Source organism: Mucor velutinosus, assembly GCF_035048745.1.
Source record: "Mucor velutinosus strain NIH1002 chromosome Unknown tig00000093, whole genome shotgun sequence".
Classification (NCBI taxonomy): Eukaryota; Fungi; Mucoromycota; class Mucoromycetes; order Mucorales; family Mucoraceae; genus Mucor; species Mucor velutinosus.
In genome coordinates, this window is record NW_027041907.1 from 1977423 (window position 1) to 1996835 (window position 19413).

Below are 19413 nucleotides of genomic sequence, written 5' to 3' on the forward strand. Positions count from 1 at the left end.
ATGTGTCTGTCCCCCCGGTTTTTGTCTCTCTCTCTCTCTTTGGAATGCGAATGGTCTTCGTCAAACAACAGTTCATGATGTTATTTCTCATATTGTTGATACTCATGTTCTGTTTGTAACTGAAACTTGGCTCACTTCTGGTTCCTATCCGATTGACTGGTCTCAATATCACTTGTATGGTTCAAAAGTACCTGGTGCTTTCAACCGTGGTTCTGGTGGTATCACTGCTTTCGTCTCTCCTTCTTGCCCCTTTACGGTCTCCCAACTCCCTTCATACAATCCGCACACTCTGTCTCTCAAGGTTGGCACCCTAACGGTTCATTGTGTTTACTTTCCTCCACCCTTATCCTCTGATAAGGTGCTCTCGGCCCTCAGCTCATTACCTATGACTAGGGATACTATTCTCTGCGGTGATTTCAATGCTCGGTTGGGTCCTCTGACTGGTGATGCTATCTCCAATGCTCGTGGTAATGCTCTCAAACCTTGGTTTGACGAACATTGCTTATCTGTGCTTAATGCGTCTTTGGCTTTTGGTGTTAAGACTTACTCTTCTTTTCGGCAGCAGCAAGAATTGAGTAGTATTATCGATTTGTTTCTGACAAATATTGGTGATGTTGCTTTGGTGAACCCTCAACTGGTGGTTGAGTCTGATCTGTCTCTTGGTTCTGACCATCGATTGATGTCACTTACTTTCGAGTATGTGCCACCTCCTGATGACACTGTGGCTCCTGGTGATTCTGTTCTGGCTCCTAGGCGGCAATGGAAGCTCTCGAAATTGACGAAAGAGAGGCCTTTGGGCCTACTCCGTGAATCCTTTCGATCTTCTGTTGCTCCTCTGATTGTTACTCTCTCTGGTTTGGTGTCTGCTCCTCCTGGTACTCGTCCCGACATTGATGCACTCAACGGTTCTTTGAACCAATGTTTGTATGAATGTTTGGATAGCTCAATAGGTGTGAAGTCTGGCCGTCCTGGCCATTGGAAGAAATACTGGACGCAAGAAATCCAAGACGCGGCTACTGAACGGGATCGTCTCTACAGTCGATGGCGGTATGCCCTTGGGTATACTAAGATTGATTGTTGGGTCTTATACAAGCAAGCTCATCGCCGTTTTCGCTCTCTGGTACAGTCTGCTAAGCGCAAGTCCTGGCATAAGTTCTGTGGTGCTCTGGAAAGAGACTTCTCAAAAGCTACTGCTGCTATAAAACGCATCAAGCGCAATAAAGAGTCTTCACCTACGTACAGTCACCCAGATGGTCCTGCTGCTTCTGTTGCTACTATGGGCTCTCATTTGGCTACGGTCTACGAAGGTGCTCTATTAAATACTGCTTCTCGTCCTGCTCCTGTCACTCCTATGGTCTCTGACTTGCCTTTCTGTCTCCCTGCGGACATGTCTTTGTTTGATACTGATACCTTGGTACTGTGTATTAAACGTCTGCCGACGCATAAAGCTCCTGGTCCTGACCACATCAAGGCTGAGATGTTAAAAGCTCTGACCTCAGAAATTGCCCCAGTGCTCTCTCTGCTGTTTCACCTCTGCTATCAATGGTCTTATACTCCTGGTTTATGGCGCCAAGCCCAGGTGTTTCCGATTTTCAAGAAGGGTGATGCTTCCGATCCTGGTAATTATCGACCAATTTCGCTCACTTCGGTGGTGCGTAAGTTGTTTGAGTTCTGTCTCATGCCGGCTCTGGATGAACACTCCCCTGCTCTGGATATTGCTCAAGGTGGCTTCCGTCCTCAACGTAGTCCTCTGGATCAAGCCCTCTGCTTGCATGACTTGATGCATGATTACTTTCTGACTCACCGTCGCTATCCTGTGGTGGCTTTCTTGGATATCAAGTCTGCTTATGATACTGTCGATCGTAGGGTTATATGGCAAGCCCTGGCTGGTTCTACACTTCCTCGTCCTGTTCTGGGTCTTTTGATGAACATGTTTGACGATGTCTCAGTCTCAGTCTTGATTGCTAATCATACCTCTGCTGCTTTCTCTCCTGTTACTGGTGTACTTCAAGGCTCAGTACTCAGTCCTCATTTGTATTCGTTGTATATCAACTCCTTACCGAATCTTTTGCGTTCTGTTGATACTGGTGCTACGATGGTCAGTCCTTCTGGTGCTAGTCGTCCTATTGCCATCAATAGCTTGCTCTTTGCCGATGATGTTGCTATCTTTGGGTCTTTGTCTGGTGTCCAGTCTATGTTGGATCTTGCTGCTGAACACTCTGTCTGTCTTGGTTATAGGTGGAAGCCATCTAAATGTGCTGTGCTCGGTTCTCCTGCTGCCCTCTCTGATGCTCGTCTTACTCTCTACAATGAGCCGCTGCCGGTGGTAGATGAGTTTGTGTATCTTGGTATGCCGTTTCGATATAAAGGGCTACATGCTCCTAGTATCTTGTCTCTGCGGTCCGCTGGTGCTGTCAAGGTTATGGCTCTGCTGAACTCTGTTGGTGTCAACCGTAATGGTTTCTCTCTGCTGCTCTGTTCTCGTCTGTACAAGGCTTTCGTTAGACCCAAGATTGAGTATGGCCTCGCTATATCTCATCTTGACTATCGTACCTTTGAGGCTCTTGACAAGCTCCAAAACCGGCTGGTTGGTATGTTCGTGGGTGGTTCCTGGTTCAACGTTGCTAAGCACATTACCTGTCTCCCTTCAATGAAACATCGGTATAATGTCTTGGCAACTAGGTATGCTCTTCGTTCTGCTACTCTACCTGAGGATAGTCTTGTGGTGGTTCTTCGTGATGCTCTGTCGTACACTCGACTGGATCGGTACATCTGTGAAAACAGTTTGTATAGATCTCTGCCTGACCCTGTCCCTTCATTTGCTGGTCTCAAGGCTCACTTTTCTGACTTCTGGCAGGATCAGGTGGATCAACAACTAGCTGCAGCTACTACTACTGGTAAACATGTTCTGCTTCGTGCGTGCCGTCCTTCTGTCTCTCGCCCTGATCCCATACTGTACTTACCTATTGGTCGATCTGCTCGTAGTCGTTTGGTTTGTTGGCGTCTTGGTCGTTTTGCAAACATGCGTGAGGAATGTCCCTGCATGGATGGATCTTTCATCTCTCGAAATCACTTCCCTCAATGTCGTGCTTTGGATCGTGATCTGTGGGATGCTCTGCCTGCTGCTCCTCCTGGTGTACATGTCATTGACAATGCCCTGAACATGCTGCCTATAAGTGGTTCTGCTGGTCCTCCAGTATACTGGTCTGCGTTACTATCTTTGTTTCATGCAATCGACTGTCTGGTCCACCCTTTGGCTACTATCGCCCCTGATCCTGATCCCGGATCATTGTGGTTCTATCCTCCCTCTCATGGCTAACTGAGATGAACGTTTGGCCGATTGTTTTCTTTGTGCGGTGCCTCGGTGGTAAGTCAAATCAAAGTTCCCATCCGTTGGTTCATCCCTCAAGATCAATCGTGCCACTACAAGTAGTCTTCTGCTCTTTTACGGCCATCTCAAACTTTTTTCCTCATCTTTTCCGTTGTCTCTGTTGAGGTTTTCTTTCTTTAGTCTATATAGTTACTAGTTTTATGGCATATGCTCATACCGAGTGCCCAATTATAAAACATTGTATATAAATAAAAACAATCTTAAACTGAGCTAGCTAGGCCCCGTTTTTCGACACTTTTTGCCACCCTCTTCGGAAAAAGTATCCTGAAAACCACAAGAAACGTAATATCTCATCATCCAGTACTCCAATCCACTCGAAATTGTACCAGTATACTTGCATCCATCAACAGTTTATTGTGTTATAATTTCAGAATTGTGGTACACCTGTTTCATATTTTTTCGAATTGTTGGAATTTCAAAAAATATTCAACGCCATGGACACCAATCTACAAGCTCTGGATATGAGTCACTTTCCAGCGATACTGCAACAAATCCAGCAACAACTTACTTTGGTAACAGAGAAAGTTAACAAGCATGAGGACCTCCTTACACGTTTGGCTGCTTTGGAACAAGAAAACAAGGATCTGAAAAAAATTTTACAAGACAAAGACCTGGTTATTCAAAAATTACAACAAGGTCCAGTTACTAGTCACACCACTTCTCCTGGTTCGGGTCGACCCAAGGGGGGCGAAAGTTCCTCTATCCCAGTGTCTCCAAAGCCTCTCAAGGAAGCTCCTAATTTCGCCCAAATCGCTACTGCTGCTGCTCACAAGCCTGATCCTAAGAAAAAAGACAAAAAACGTCTTGCTGCTGGTCGTGCCTTTACCACTGCTGCTACCAAAGGTGTCCAGGGCTATCAATATGTATATATTGGTAGATCCCGAAAGATCCAACGTTCTGAAGTGCGTAAGCATCTAGCTAATGCTAGTGTTGATCTGGGTCGTGTCTTGGATATCTGCTTTCCTGCCTCCCATGTTATTGGTGTTCTGTTGCACGTTCAATACGTTGAGGAGTTTACTGCTCTATTGACCAAGGCTAAGGGTGAACTGTTTCCTGCTTTTGATCCATTGGACCCCAGCAATATTGCTGATCCCAAGTACGCCAGCCTCTCTGATGATGATCGTCATGCTCTGATCCACCAATTTACTGAAGCTCGCTGCCTGCAAACTTTGTCCTTCCTCCGCCCACTTAATGTTAGTGGTGTCGGTAAGTACTTTATACAGAAAGGTTGGATCTGCGATGAAAGTCTCTCTGTTGCCGTTGCTCAGGCCGTTGAATGCTTTGCTAAGAAGGAGCCCAAAAAGGCTGATTTCCTGTTCCGTCGCAAGCTGAACTCTGATTCCCAGGACAAGGCTGGATCTGATAGTGATATGTCTGATGTGGATCAATAATGAGTTCCTTCTCCTCCCCATCTATACTGCCTAATAATGTTAATGTGCCTGTCTCCCCGGTTTTCGTCTCTCTTTCACTTTGGAATGCCAATGGTCTTCGCCAATCAACAGTCCATGATGTTCTCTCTCATGTACTGGATACTCAGGTTCTGCTGGTTACTGAAACTTGGCTTACATCTGGCTCTTTTCCAACAAATTGGTCTCAATTCCATCTCTATGGTTCAAAAGTACCTGGTGCTTTCAATCGTGGTTCTGGTGGTGTCACTGCCTTTGTCTCTCCTTCCTGTCCCTTCACTGTCTCCCAACTCCCTTCATACAATCCGCACACTCTGTCTCTCAAGGTTGGCACCCTAACGGTTCATTGTGTTTACTTTCCTCCACCCTTATCCTCTGATAAGGTGCTCTCGGCCCTCAGCTCATTACCTATGACTAGGGATACTATTCTCTGCGGTGATTTCAATGCTCGGTTGGGTCCTCTGACTGGTGATGCTATCTCCAATGCTCGTGGTAATGCTCTCAAACCTTGGTTTGATGAACACTGCTTGTCTGTACTCAATGCGTCTTTGGCTTTTGGCGTTACGACGTACTCTTCTCTTCGGCAGCAGCAAGAATTGAGTAGTATCATTGATTTGTTTTTGACAAATATTGGTGATGTTGCTTTGGTGAATCCTCAACTGGTGGTTGAGTCTGATCTGTCTCTTGGTTCTGACCATCGATTGATGTCACTTACTTTCGGGTATGTGCCACCTCTTGATGACACTGTGGCTCCTGGTGATTCTGTTCTGGCTCCTCGGCGTCAATGAAAGCTCTCGAAATTGACGAAAGATAAGTCTTTGGGCTTACTCCGTGAATCCTTTCGATCTTCTGTTGCTCCTCTGGTTGGTACTCTTTCTGGTTTGGTGTCTGCTCCTCCTGGTGTTCGTCCGGATATTGATGCACTCAACGATTCTCTGAATCAATGTTTGTATGAATCTCTGGATAGTTCTATTGGTGTAAAATCTGGTCGTCCTGGCCATTGGAAGAAGTACTGGACACAAGAAATTCAGGATGCTGCTACTGCACGCGATCGCTCATATAGTCAATGGAGGCATGCCTTTGGTATTGCCAAAATTGAAAAATGGTTCTTATACAAAGTTGCTCATCGCAAGTTTCGTTCCTTGGTACAAGCTGCAAAGCGAAGGTCCTGGCAACAATTTTGTACTGCCCTGGAGTGTGATTTCTCAAAAGCTACTGCTGCTATTAAGCGCATCAAGCGTAATAAAGAATCCTCTCCTACGTACAGCCACCCTGATGGTCCTGCTGCTTCTGTCTCTGCTATGGGTTCTCATCTCGCCTCGGTGTATGATGGCTCTCTGCTTGCCACTGCTACTCGTCCTGCTGCTCCTCCCACCTTTGACTCTGTTCTGCCTTTCTGTGTGCCTGTGGACATGTCACTGTTTGATGTTGATACTTTAGTATCTCATATTCGACGGCTCCCAACACATAAAGCTCCTGGTCCAGATCATATCAAGGCTGAGATGCTCAAGTCCTTGGTCTCTGAGATTGCTCCTGTCTTGTCGTTGCTCTTCAAGTTGTGCTATCAACGGTCGTATACTCCTGCTCTCTGGCGCCAAGCCCAAGTTTTCCCCATTTTTAAGAAAGGCGATGCTTCTGATCCCGCCAACTATAGGCCTATTTCTCTGACTTCTGTTGTGCGCAAACTGTTTGAGTTCTCTCTCATGCCTGAACTGGATGCCCATTCTCCTGCTCTCGACATTGCCCAAGGTGGTTTCCGCCCTCAACGTAGTCCTCTGGATCAAGCCCTCTGCTTGCATGACTTGATGCATGATTACTTTGTTGCGCACCGTCGTCGTCCTTGTGGAATTTGAGGCTTGATAGACTAAAATTCACGGAAAAAAAAGAATAAAAAAAACAGTAATGTCAACTTGATAAAGGTATATTTTATTATCAAACTGACAGGTGTAAAGTAAACTGAAGTCTCTCTACTGGCCAAGTAGATGATCCTTCTTATATACTATAACAATGGATAAAAGTTCTATTAATTAGATTGACAAATAAGTCAACTCAGATCAACTAATGTCTAATCATGCTAAAAGACAACTCCAGCAAGCTAATCATGATTTAGCTCTGTCTGGATGAATAATTAGACTCTCATCCGAAGTACCCTGATCTATCCTTTCCATAAGGATAATTAATATCGATCTAGTAGCATGTATCCGATAGGTACAGTCTTCTTAGTCTATATTAATAGTACATATCTGAGTGTATATCGCTAAGCATACATCTTTAGCATGTATCTGGATATATGGCATGTCTATGGCATATCGTATGCATGTCTATAGCATGTCTCATATATAGTACAAGTCTGTAGTACATAAAGTATCCGTAGCTAGTATCGCGGATATAAGCATGCATTCTTATTCAAATAAGTCTTTTTCTGTTTTTATAATATCGAACATTTTTCATAAGCTACAAATAATAATCTTTTTATTCTTTGTGCTTAACAGTAATGAAAAATCAAATGCTCTTCTTAAACCATAACACCTTGCACTATAGTTTCAACAGCTAGAACAATTGCTCATCAGTGGCGTGATTGCAAGAATAACATACTGATACAATATCAATAATATCGTAGCCCATATTGTGTTGCTATAGTAGTAGTTCTTAAACTGTATATAGCGTTCTCCACATAATAAATTTAAACCACATACCTCAATCACATCAAACTGTGTAATGGATGCCAGATTAAGCAACTGCACTTGATTACTACCGTACTTTTGGATAAAGTAAAATTCAAGATTTTACTTATTTGGATATCATTTTATTACAAACACAAAACTATAGTAATAACAGATCAATAGGAAATTAACTGGTTGTAGACCTTCGCTGCTTCGACCTCTTAGCCAATCAAATCGCTCAAAAACCCCGCTGACCTAAAAAAAAATTTGCGAGGGTTTCCCCCTGTTTTAATGTGAGGCAAAATTTTAAGTGCCGCTATAATAGAAATATAGCCGTCACTATCATCAAATTTCCCCCAGGTGCTAGAGCATGCCTTACTTACACCACCTAGCTTTAAATTCAGGCATTGAGACCCTCAATCATCGCTAAAGTAAGTAGCGATAACCAAGTGGAGGCAGCCTATCTACCTCCTAGCCTCGGATAAGGTCTTGTTGAGCTTCAGGGATAGGCACATCCACACAACGTAAAAAAGGTATGCTTCAAAGAAACATAATAATAATAAAAGAAAGAAGAAAAGAACATAATACTATAAGACTATAGTAGTACGTAGGCAAAAAAGATACACTCACACGAAGCGATTCAAAGAAAAGCATAACAAACACAACATCAAAGATGTTAAAAAAAAAAGCTCGTTGCTGTTGCAAGAAAAATGCACACATGAGCAACGCGCATGGTAGTAATAATAGTCAGATGTAAAGCAACATGACACAAATACACACAACTACAAAAGCAACAGTGGTATTATAAGTTTGCAATACAACATGATGACTAATATTGTTGTTTCATGTAAAGATACAGAGGACACACTACCAACAAAAGAAAAAGAAGAAAAAGAAAAAGTGCAACAACGCAAACATCATGAATGCATTATCACGAGAAAGGAAGCAATAATATAAACGTTCAAAGAAGGTTTACATCATTGCGACCAGAAGAAAGAACATACTTACCACTTACCACAGCCATAAATACACCAGAGTAGTATGGGCAATCACCGGACACAGACCTGAGAACGAGCATGCACCAAATACAGCAGACCAGGAAAGACCAGATAAGCAGCAGCAGCAGCAGCAGCACAATAGAAAAACTAAAGAACGAACACCATCAGCAGAGAGCAGGCAAAGACCAAAGAAATTACTTACCACTTATCACCACCACAGATAGACCAGAGCATAAGCAATTATCAGAGATAGACGAGAGAACGAGCATACATCATAGATGGCAGACCAGAAAAGACCAGACTAGCAGCAGCAGCAATACCAGCAGCAAGACCATCAGCAAACACCGTCAGCAACACCGTCAGCAAGACCATCAACAATATCATAAAAACCCAAAGAACGAGCGACACCAGAGACCAGGCAAAGACTAAAGAAGCAGCCGCCATAGATAGAGACAGCAGAAGTAGCTACCAGACATAATAACCAAAGAATCAAACAACAGAGATAGCAGAGAAGTAATGGCAGAAGCACCTACGTCAAACAGGCAAAAAAATTATCGAAACCTAATAAACAAATTCGATTAGTGCTGATTCTACGACTTCTAGTGTTCGTTATCGAATGGTACCTACTATATTCCACTTCAATAAAGCATTATCAAGTACTTTTAAAAGTACAAAGCCGTGTCATCAGAAGTTAGAGTGTTGTTGTCAATCGAAAGGATTCCCAAATCGATATGGTTTGATACTAAACGCGTTTTGCAAAAAAGATAAAAAAACGAATGCATGGAAAATGAGAGGGTGCCATAACTGACGTCACGGCCAGTAGATCTGGTCTCAGCCTTCTGCCGTGGTGGCAGCCGCAACTGCTGCACTTTAATTTGAAATTGTGCAGTGGATAGTTTCATGTTCAAATTCGACTTGATTTCACATTCCTTAAACATTTTTGCTAAATTTAACTATGAAAAATGTCGTTGTAATACTTTCTAATGCATTTATATAAAGTCAATAAAGGCGCGTCGAATGATGCTGATTACATTTAGCTTTCAGGCCGAAAATAATGAGCAATCTGCAAAAATACGAAAGCAGGTTTTCTGTAAATATGACAACATTTAGCATATGAAAGTCTCATAAAAAGAGCTTTCAGTGCTGCATTCCATTTTGACGATCGGTTTGGTCTAATATGTATCATAGGAAAAGTCTTCATTTTTGGGGTGAAAAACGCGATCGCTTGATTTTCAAAAATTTTCCCTTGCTAGTACTCATGTAAAAACGACAATTTTCATGAATTTGCAATGACCCAAAAAAAATTGAGATAAAGCATCAATAAGTAGAGCGTGACCAAGAAGAGACGTTTGGCCTTGCTCCGAGTGTCCACAACGCTTTGTAGCATGAGTTATTTGTGTTTGAAAATGACTAGGTTTGGACAGAATTTGACCTAAACATAACGCGTATTAGGTTGTGTTGCCAAAGAAGTAAATAGAGTAAGGCACTGTCTGATGTCTCTGATGTTCTGCATTGTAAGGAACTCGAGTCGTAAGTGATAAATGCCTCTATCTAGTTCTAAAGCTCGGATCTTCCTTTTCAAAATACGCGAATACAGTAATTTTAAAATTTGAATGTCAATGATTCTTTGCAAATTTGAATCTAACAGCTTTGCTCAGATTAGACGAAGTGTTTATTAGGTTAGCAGGACACTTTCGGTGGTCGTCCAAAACGGAGATACCTAATCTAGCCGTAAAATCAGATTCAAAGTTTAGCGTCAATGTTGGACATCGATGACTTCACAATAAAGAAGTCGACGAAAATAATCAGTTGTTAACTGTATCTAAAACAAAAAGCTTCTTCATTACAGAGGATTATCTTAATAGTAGTTTAAATATGATGGATTACTAGTCAATGATTACTACGCTGACATGGTATAAACAGCAGCCACTAGGAACATATTGATTGTTGGTAACTGTTGTGCCAGCAGAGCTACAAGTGTCTATAAAGATTAAGGTATTCTTGATGGGTAGATATGTCTGTGTTGTGCAACAACATGGACAAGCTATGACAATTGAAGTGCATCATCTCAGGTATCTAAATATTGAGGTTCACCAAATGTGATAAGCGCTGTACAAGATAAATTGCTAGTTTGGCATTCAGAACTTAGTATAAATAGGATAACTCTTGTCTTCATCAATAAATCTCTAGTTTTTGTGTCTGATCTTATTCAAATAAGTCTTTTCTTGTTTTTGCAATATCGAACATTTTTTATAAGCTACAAATAATAATCCTTTTATTTTTTGTGCTTAGAATTGACATTGGAGACGCTATTTTTAAGCGGGGAAATATACATACTTTAAATTGGAAGACTTATTATTATCGAACAAAGCAAGTTACAACTATCTAACCTTAAAAGCAAAATTCTCCAACATGTCCAGTATCTATTGATAACTTGAAACCAGCAAGTTACTATGGCTCTTTTCGTACGCTCCAATTTTTAAAATGCTCAGTCAAATTCATACTTGCGTAGTATACACATGTGGAAGCTTAACGGAGATTCTATCGTTCTGAATGATGATCCATAGGATCCCGAAATCTATCGACCTTAACATTACACGTTTCCTAATAGTAAACTCCTCTTCAAACTTATATGAAAGTTGTAGAGAATTGCAAGGAGAATACAATGGTATTTATTTCAAGTCTCTGGTATACATTGTTCACCTGATATTTGATACGATTGTTTTTGCAATATTTTGACTGTTTTCTAAAGATTAATCAGTATCTGTCATCAAAACATTTTGTTAAGCATTACTAAACATTGTAGAGCAAAAAATTTCCTATTAAATGAGCTACTGCTTAAATCTCTGGCATAACTATATCATGAAATATTGACAATCTTATCCTGACCAAAAAAAGGTCACCAGATTTTTTGCTTGCTATCACAAGCAGATTTTGAACAAAAAGTGATGATTTTGCATGATGACTTTTTCTGACTATATCTCGACAAATACTCACTGAATTCGCACAAAACAAAGACCATTTGATAGTTCTACGTTATATCTACTATAATGTAAGGGTTTTAAGTATCAAATGTGCGTTCCCTTCATAATTTTGCTCGAAATCTTATATTTTATGAGCTATAATAAGCAGACGATCTTTAAACATTTCGAGATTAACCTATGAGCCATGACATTGTATAGATAATCGGAAGAGGAACAGAAGCTACCAGAAGCGATTTTGATTACATGGTACCTACACCCTGCTTATCAAGACACCATTCGTGGTTACTCGTGATTGACAGGCTATACGTGCCTAACACACTCTCTGATGAAGAGGTTGGCTGAGCTTAGTAATATGCTTTCTTAGAATGCCAGCAGCTAAATTTCGAAATATTTTATTATAATACTCGTTCAATCCTATAATAGAGCATAGTCCATAATAGGGCAGAGTATATAGCAATCAGTTCTGCTGTCTCATTAATTAAATAATAGGTTACTTGATCCCATCACTGACCGTTATTGCTCAAGATGTCGTCTATTATTATGTGACAACAAACCAAAATGAAGTAAGCATACGCACCTAGTTTGATTCTTTGGATTACGCCTGAGAAGCGCCATCTACCATGATATATGTTCACTCGAGATTTCAGCACATAAACGTGTACTATCTAGTTGATGTATTGTTTGAATGGGTGAGATCCATAAAATCAAGTATTTCTTTAAAGAGCCAAAGGCTCGAGGAGAAAAAGATTCAAGTGTGTCCATTAAAAGTGTGTCACCTAAGTAGCTTTATTTAATCGAATGGTACCGAGTTTATTCTACAAAAATGCAAACATACTGGAACATACAATTTGAATTATACTACTTTAGATAAGTGCCTAAAAAAAAGTAATTTAGCTGTGATCTAGTGGCTAGTGGTGGGAGGTAATTTAACGATTGCTACACAATCTTCGAGCAATACAAAGTCTAGCACTGCTTGTTCTTTTGACAATAATACAGAAATAGTGCAGTAAAATGAGGCTGTTTGCTTTGATGTCTGAATATACTGCAGACCAGCTGTAGACACAGCTTGACCATGATTCAAATATTTAGGCACGAGGCTTTTGGCTATCTAAACATTAAGGAGTAGTTGGGTTAAACTGGTTGAAAGCCAGTACTAATGCGAGCATTTAACCTATTTTTTGAACCTTTATTTTAATTACAGGTTTTTTTGCTCTTTCTTTTTCTTTCCTTTTGCACAAACAAACCATGGGCTTAGACGATGAAGATTTGGAGAGGGCTGGCACCCGCTCAAGGAGACAACTCACCAGTTCGAAAAAGTATTCAGTATATCCACCGCCACTTGAGCAAGACGCCGATCAGCAAGAAATCACCATTATAGACGGACAGAACTATCCACTCAGAAAATCTAATAACTATTTATCGCACCTCGTGAAGAGCAAATTAGGAGCTTTCACATTAACTTGCTGCGTATGTATCTTCTTATTTGTTGGCTTTTATCAATATCCATCCATACACCTACCATCAAGGAAAACCGCGAGTAGCCTCTTTGAGGAGAAAACAGAGTTCAACGACTCTTCACAATATACAGACTATGCGCTACTTGACAGGTTATTAATAGATAAAAAAGGTTTGTTCAACTCTATATCTAAGCGAGCATGCGAGACTAAGCAACAACCAACACCACAGCTGGCCCTATTGCAACATCCTCATCCCGCTTCGACAATTATTTCAATGTGAATTACCCAGGCGAAAACTCGTTTGTCAATCTGCTTTCGAAAGGATCAGCGATAGGACACACGTTTGACGAGCTTCGTCGACTCACCAACAGCGTATCATTACCTGCTGTATACGCAGGCAAGAATCGTCGCGTACCAGTTACAGTCATTGTCCATACGACAACAGTGACACAACTATATATCCAAGTGCAAGCGATACTCACTCAGACAGCCTTACCAGAACACATCTGGATTATTTGTGATACAGCATCAAAGCAAGAAGTAGAGGCACGCATCATGACATTGGACCGCAGAAGAGTCAAAGTGATGGCTAGAGACGACAACACCAGTTTATGGCTCCAAACAGCAGCTCATGTGGCTACTGAGTTTGTGTGGATTATAGACCAAGATATTGCCCCTGGAAAACGCTATCTGGAGAATCTACTGAAGCTGTCGTTCACATCACAATACAAATCAGCACTACTAGGAACAGAAGGAGCAGTGTTGAATATGGCCTCTAAAGACAAGATAGAATGTATTCCAGATACGATGAGCTCGGGAAGCAGACAGATGAGGAGTCAGGCTGTGGATATGATCAACGACAGTTGGTTGTTACATCGATCCTGGATATCGTATCTGATGGACGCCATGGAGAAGGAAGAGATTGCAGCTGCAGAGCCTTTGTTGGGACTATTCATCAGTCGTACTCTGTACATGACAGCAGGCATACCATCTATTGCTCTACCCAGCGATCCGATCGAGCGAGCTTATTGGGGAGACGTGAGATTACAGCGTACGCAGAGATCAGAGACATGCAAAGCCTTGGAAGCGGTGGCCCACGATAAACAGATGCAACCTGTGCTGTACCAAGATATGCTCTACAGAGGACAACCATCATCCTCTCCCGATATTGTCGCAGAGCCAATTCTGTTTTACATTGATTCCAAGGACGATTTTGAACATTTAGCACCGTTGATATGTCGATTTGAAGCCAAAGAGGAAATAGATTTGCATATTGTGACCAGCGGCAATTTGAGAGGATTATCAGATCAGCAGATAAAGAGCTCACTCCCTTCTTTGTGTGGTTATGATGATTTTCCTACCCGAGTGATAGTGCATGATCTCAGCATATTGCATGAGTCTACGGACTGGAGTTTGGTAAATGATGTGTTGCATCGCTTGACTCGTATCTTGACGGTGATTCGACCGGTGGTAATGATTCATACGCTCCAAGACGAAGCATCCATCAGCATTGAAACAGCCAGCAGGATTGTCCAGGTTCCAAGCATTTATTTGCCAGCAAAAGATATTGCTCATGTTACCTGGATGACAGAATTATCACTGGACACACTCTCAAGTACAGTATATACATATCAGTGCTGCTGCTAGAAGCCCTGCTAACTTTTCTTCTTCTTTAGAATGGGATGCATTCAACATCAAAATCATGATAACTACAGACAAGAAGCCACATGCACTAGCACGACTATTGAATTCAGCGACCAATGCACACTATCTAGGAGACAAGGTTGATTTGACGATTCTCATGGATCAGACAACTGATCAAGTAACACAAGCATTAGCAAATAATTACAACTGGAAGAAAGGGGTAAAGAGCGTCCGTCATCGCATTGCAACAACGCCCAAATCGCCCATCTTTGTGGAATCATGGTATCCGGCAAGTAATGATGAATATGCCATTATCTTGAATAACGATATTGAACTCTCGCCCATGTTCTATATCTGGGCAAAATATGCCATTTTGCAGTATCGCTACGCATCATTTTCGGACCAACTGTTTGGCATCAGTCTGTATTCACCACAAATACTGGAGACAGACCCCTCTGGCAGACGACTGTTCAATTCAAGCGACACTGTGCAAGACGATGCTTATATGATGCAATTGCCCAGCTATTCAGGTGCTGTTTACTTTCCAGAGCATTGGAGGGAATTTCATGATTACATCACAGCAAGAATGGCAGACATTAATGGCTTTGAAATGCAAGATGTCATTGTTCCCAACCTCGTATCAAGTGAATGGGAGAGGTCATGGAGAAAATACTTTGAAGAGTTAATCTATTTGCGATCGTATGTCATGTTATACCCAACACACAGCTTCTCCACCGTGCATTTGGAACTGAAAAAGAAGGCGCTGAGAGAGCAGTTTAAAGATGCGATTTCTCTCTACACTGTGCCATTGTACAAGCAAGACTTTGGCTTGACATTGCCGCCATTGGATCAACTTGCTCTGTTTGATCTATGGGGAGTACCAACCAATATGGACGAACTCAAAGAACGCGGACTGACATTGCGAGCAGAGATATCGTCATGCAGCTTGATAGATCAACAGTATGATCCAACGGACTTGCTGTGTCCCTTTGCCCGACTAGTGAGTGTATCAGTGGAAAACGAGGATGATCCTTTACCTGAACTTCCAACTAAGGAAATATCTGTTTATACTTGATTCGAGAAACACAGTCTTGAATCCCCTAATTAGTGTCAATAAATTAAACTTGTTTCTTCTTTTTTTCCTTCCATTTTTCTTTTCTTGTCTCGCCCAAATCGACATGTCATCCGAAATACCCAAACCCCACTCTTCATCCGATGCTGACGAAAAGCAAAAGAGACTCAAGAAATACGACAAATTCAACACAAATTCTCTTCGCCGTGACCTATTACTGTCCAAGTTTGATCGCACTTTGGTTGTAGAGAAGGCTAAATTCGAGCCAACGAGCAACAGTGGCAGTGAGGACAACCTCATCATTCAGACGCAATCAGCCCCAATTATACCAACACAGCACACGGACACCTTGCTGCCAAAGGTGGATATCCTACCGAACGAGGAGAACCATACCCTCGATGCGGATAGCAGCAATACCACCTCCTCACCACCTGCTCCTATGCCAACGTATGCATTGACCATGTCGCCCTCCGCACCTACGCTGAGTACTACGGGAAATAGTAACAATAGCATGGCATCGCTGCTGACGTCAAATCCACTAACCACCTCGCATTCCGTAAACGATCATAAAAGAAGGTTGACACCTGTGAAAAGTGAGGTAATTCGGTCATCATCACACCATACTCTGTATATCACTGCATAAATATTGAAATTCTCCATTTTTCTTTTCTTTTTTTTTTAACATTACCAGAATAATGGTTCAATACAAGCACCTACACCAATGCGCCCATCAACGAGTCTTCAAAATAATAGAAAAGTAATGAAGAAGCAATCGAAACCTGCCATGAACGGCACTGCGAGTCCGGCCGAGGTCTTTCACAGAAATCTAGTCGATGCCGTTTCCAATGTAGAAGGTATGGCGAGCTTAGATAGATGTGTAAGAGTCAATTCTTATAGAGATTCTGTAGATTCTGATGAGAATGAGCACTATGTATATCCTTACAGTGGAAATGAATCAAATGCACCGGGCATTCATCGACCTCTTTCCGTTCGATCTACGCCAGCAAGCTTATTAGACTCAAAAAAGCGTTCAAGAAAGGGATTCGGCGAGTGGCTAAGGCAGACGTTGTACAACAAACCTCCACAACCGCCAGTAGATGAAGAGGAGGAAGACCTTTTTTGGTCCAGTGGAGAGCAACAGCAATCGCAGCAAAGACGGCCAAAATTAAGAAACCATGTCAAAGACCATCAGCAGCAGCAATCAAGCAAATCAAGTCTGCTCAATCTATGGCATGACAGCTTCAACAAGAAATACGTTAATCCTTTATCAAGGAAATCATCTACTAAAAAGTACTATTCGACACAAAAGCACTCGCCTCCGTATATAGGACATGGTAACAGAAATGGCGGATACACCAGTGATGATGAAGAAGCGCCCTTATTATTGAGACGACAAAAGCGATCATTTTCAAAGCCGAAAAAGACATGGTATGTGCACTACAGGATTCTAGTATACAGTTCAAACTTACAATGAAGCCGAATATCAGCACACATACACTTCAAAACTTGGTCTTGTCGCTTATTTTGCTAGTGATTCTGCTGCTGCTCATGGTAGTCTATAAAGCACAGCCCTTGATGGAACTATCGGTCGATATGGGCCGAGTGCTGGCAACTGACAAGGAGCTCATTTTCGATCTAAAAGTCAAGGCAGATAATTGGAATTGGTGGACAATCCACGTCGCTGATGCGGATATAAGCGTGTTTGCATTCAGCCAGATTGTGCCCAGCAGCAACATCATTGTCACTGCCATGAACTCGAGCACGATTAGAGGAGTGGATCCAGCCGAATACTTGGGCGGTTTGACACATTTTGATGAGCCACTATCAATACCTTCAAATCGATTTCATAGTGACAACTCTTTGGAAGCTATCAGTCAAATTCGCATCAAATCACCTGGGGCTGACACGGCCGGTAATGAGAGATGGTAAATTTGCACTATACAAAAGGGGTTAATTTCAATTATATAAACCTAATTTTTGTTTTGGCACATCAGGTCCAGGATGATCCGATACCCCTATGGACTTGTCGTCCGAGGCGTGCTCAAATATAAGCCCATACCTTTCATGTTGGGCACATATCCACAGTCAGTCGCTATATGCAATGTCACTCAAGTAGATCCAACCACCGGAGCAGTGTCAACGTCTCCAGATAAAACCATTTGCGCCAGTGAAGACAAAGTAAGCATATTTTCACACGGTCATCTAACAGGGACTGTTGTCGGATAGTAATAAAAAGCATTGTACATTTGTCCCTTTTGTTCATGTTGGTTTTAATCAATTTCAATAAGAAACAATATGAGTAAGCTTGTAATCTATGGTGGTGCTGGTGCTTTAGGTCGTGCTCTTGTTCAACACTTTAAAACAAAGGGTTATGTATGTAGTGTTAAAAGAGATCAATATACATGTCATTGACACTCGTGTACAGACTGTGATCAGTGTTGATTTAGTCGAGAACCAGGACGCTGATTTCAATACATTGGCAACTGGCAGCGGCTCTCTTTCCGAGCAAGGCCAATCTATCAGCGAATCCATCGCCTCAGTCTTGGGCTCCGAGAAGTTGTGTGGTGTATTTTGTGTTGCCGGCGGTTGGGCAGGAGGAAATGCTGCAAGCAAAGGTAATATGTCCTCACATAGTTTTTGGGAGCGATTGTAACTGATACGAGCATGGGCGCGCGTACATTAGATTTCTTGAAGAACTCTGAATTAATGCTGAGCCAAAGCGTGAATTCCTCTTTGATTGCTGCTCACATCGCATCCAAATACCTTCAACCGTAAGTATACATCCCGAGTTGCATGAAAAACACACAGAAAAACCTAACACCAACATGTTCAGGGGTGGACTTCTGACCATGACAGGCGCACTGGCCGCTTTAGACGCTACTCCTGGTATGATTGGTTATGGCATTGCAAAGGCAGCTGTTCATCATCTTGTGAAGGATCTCTCTGCTCCCAATGGTGGACTTCCTGATGGCTGTAAGGTCACTGCTGTACTACCGTAAGTGTTTGCTTGTATTGCTTGGACTACAAAATCGCATTAATACGCTGTATTTTACAGAGTTACCATTGATACTCCCATGAACAGAAAGTTTATGCCCAATGCTGATTTCAGCACATGGACATCTCCTGGAGATATCGCAAAGTAAGTCGCTTTATATCAATACATGTCCCACATGTGTTGTTAATCAAAATTCCATGTTTGTAGCCAATTGGAGGGATATCTTACAGGTACATTGCCTCTTACCAGCGGTAAACTTGTTCGCGTTGTTACAGAGGGTGGTGTCACTGCATTTGATCAAATTTAAGGAATTGTGCTGAATAAAATAAAAAAGCTTGTGTGTATTATTGAAATTACTGGTATATAAGAAACAGATGCCCTTCTTTTTTGCATTTAACTTGTGGTTGTGATAGGTATCACAATTTAAATAGACTTCCTGTACAGTGCAGAACATCTGGCAGTGCAAGAATCTAGATGTAGACTTATGCTGAGATGTGATTGGCGATCGCACTGTGATCAGTTTGTAAATGCAATGAGCAATATCTCTATTTCGCATCCTCAGGTGGCTCTTGATTGACGATACTTGTGTATATGGATATTCTCCATCTTAAGTTTGCACAAAAACCGAAAGAATATGCATCAGCAGCGTTGATGGTTCCACAGAGTATACACACTGACCTCCCCGTTTAAATGTTCCAACAAGATATAATCACGAAATTCGTGTTCATCATTCTCAGAGCTCAGACAGCATTTGTGTAAGTTACAAGCTACTTTTATGATATGATACCCATTTCCAATGATAT

At 41.8% G+C, this 19413-nt stretch overlaps 8 protein-coding genes across 8 annotated transcripts; all 8 read left to right on the plus strand.

Annotated features, from left to right (window-relative positions):
* Nucleotides 1–385: 385 nt before the first annotated feature.
* ATC70_002393 (uncharacterized protein) lies at nucleotides 386–3319 on the plus strand (the record flags this gene model as incomplete). The annotated part of the gene is made up of 1 exon (XM_064821768.1): nucleotides 386–3319. The coding sequence occupies one exon, from the start codon at nucleotides 386–388 to the stop codon at nucleotides 3317–3319; it is 2934 nt and encodes a 977-aa protein (XP_064681454.1).
* A 506-nt stretch (nucleotides 3320–3825) lies between these two features.
* Nucleotides 3826–4782, plus strand: ERG24_1 (erg24, C-14 sterol reductase; the record flags this gene model as incomplete). The annotated part of the gene is made up of 1 exon (XM_064821769.1): nucleotides 3826–4782. One exon carries the CDS (start codon nucleotides 3826–3828, stop codon nucleotides 4780–4782), a length of 957 nt encoding a protein of 318 aa, XP_064681455.1.
* Nucleotides 4783–5207: 425 nt separating this feature from the next.
* Nucleotides 5208–6650, plus strand: ATC70_002395 (J domain-containing protein; the record flags this gene model as incomplete). Its single annotated transcript, XM_064821770.1, has 2 exons — nucleotides 5208–5553; nucleotides 5608–6650. 2 exons carry the CDS (start codon nucleotides 5208–5210, stop codon nucleotides 6648–6650), a joined length of 1389 nt encoding a protein of 462 aa, XP_064681456.1.
* Nucleotides 6651–8536: 1886 nt separating this feature from the next.
* ATC70_002396 (uncharacterized protein) lies at nucleotides 8537–8887 on the plus strand (the record flags this gene model as incomplete). The annotated part of the gene is made up of 1 exon (XM_064821771.1): nucleotides 8537–8887. The coding sequence occupies one exon, from the start codon at nucleotides 8537–8539 to the stop codon at nucleotides 8885–8887; it is 351 nt and encodes a 116-aa protein (XP_064681457.1).
* A 3800-nt stretch (nucleotides 8888–12687) lies between these two features.
* ATC70_002397 (Aldedh domain-containing protein) lies at nucleotides 12688–15618 on the plus strand (the record flags this gene model as incomplete). The annotated part of the gene is made up of 3 exons (XM_064821772.1): nucleotides 12688–13069; nucleotides 13129–14514; nucleotides 14576–15618. The coding sequence occupies 3 exons, from the start codon at nucleotides 12688–12690 to the stop codon at nucleotides 15616–15618; spliced, it is 2811 nt and encodes a 936-aa protein (XP_064681458.1).
* Nucleotides 15619–15721: 103 nt separating this feature from the next.
* ubi3_1 (ubiquitin-40S ribosomal protein S27a) lies at nucleotides 15722–17844 on the plus strand (the record flags this gene model as incomplete). The annotated part of the gene is made up of 6 exons (XM_064821773.1): nucleotides 15722–16213; nucleotides 16307–16469; nucleotides 16524–17043; nucleotides 17103–17540; nucleotides 17610–17793; nucleotides 17842–17844. 6 exons carry the CDS (start codon nucleotides 15722–15724, stop codon nucleotides 17842–17844), a joined length of 1800 nt encoding a protein of 599 aa, XP_064681459.1.
* Nucleotides 17845–17910: 66 nt separating this feature from the next.
* STI1 (Hsp90 cochaperone) lies at nucleotides 17911–18390 on the plus strand (the record flags this gene model as incomplete). Its single annotated transcript, XM_064821774.1, has 3 exons — nucleotides 17911–17988; nucleotides 18041–18230; nucleotides 18299–18390. 3 exons carry the CDS (start codon nucleotides 17911–17913, stop codon nucleotides 18388–18390), a joined length of 360 nt encoding a protein of 119 aa, XP_064681460.1.
* A 74-nt stretch (nucleotides 18391–18464) lies between these two features.
* Nucleotides 18465–18917, plus strand: ATC70_002400 (uncharacterized protein; the record flags this gene model as incomplete). Its single annotated transcript, XM_064821775.1, has 3 exons — nucleotides 18465–18610; nucleotides 18671–18754; nucleotides 18818–18917. 3 exons carry the CDS (start codon nucleotides 18465–18467, stop codon nucleotides 18915–18917), a joined length of 330 nt encoding a protein of 109 aa, XP_064681461.1.
* Between the last annotated feature and the right edge of the window lie 496 nt (nucleotides 18918–19413).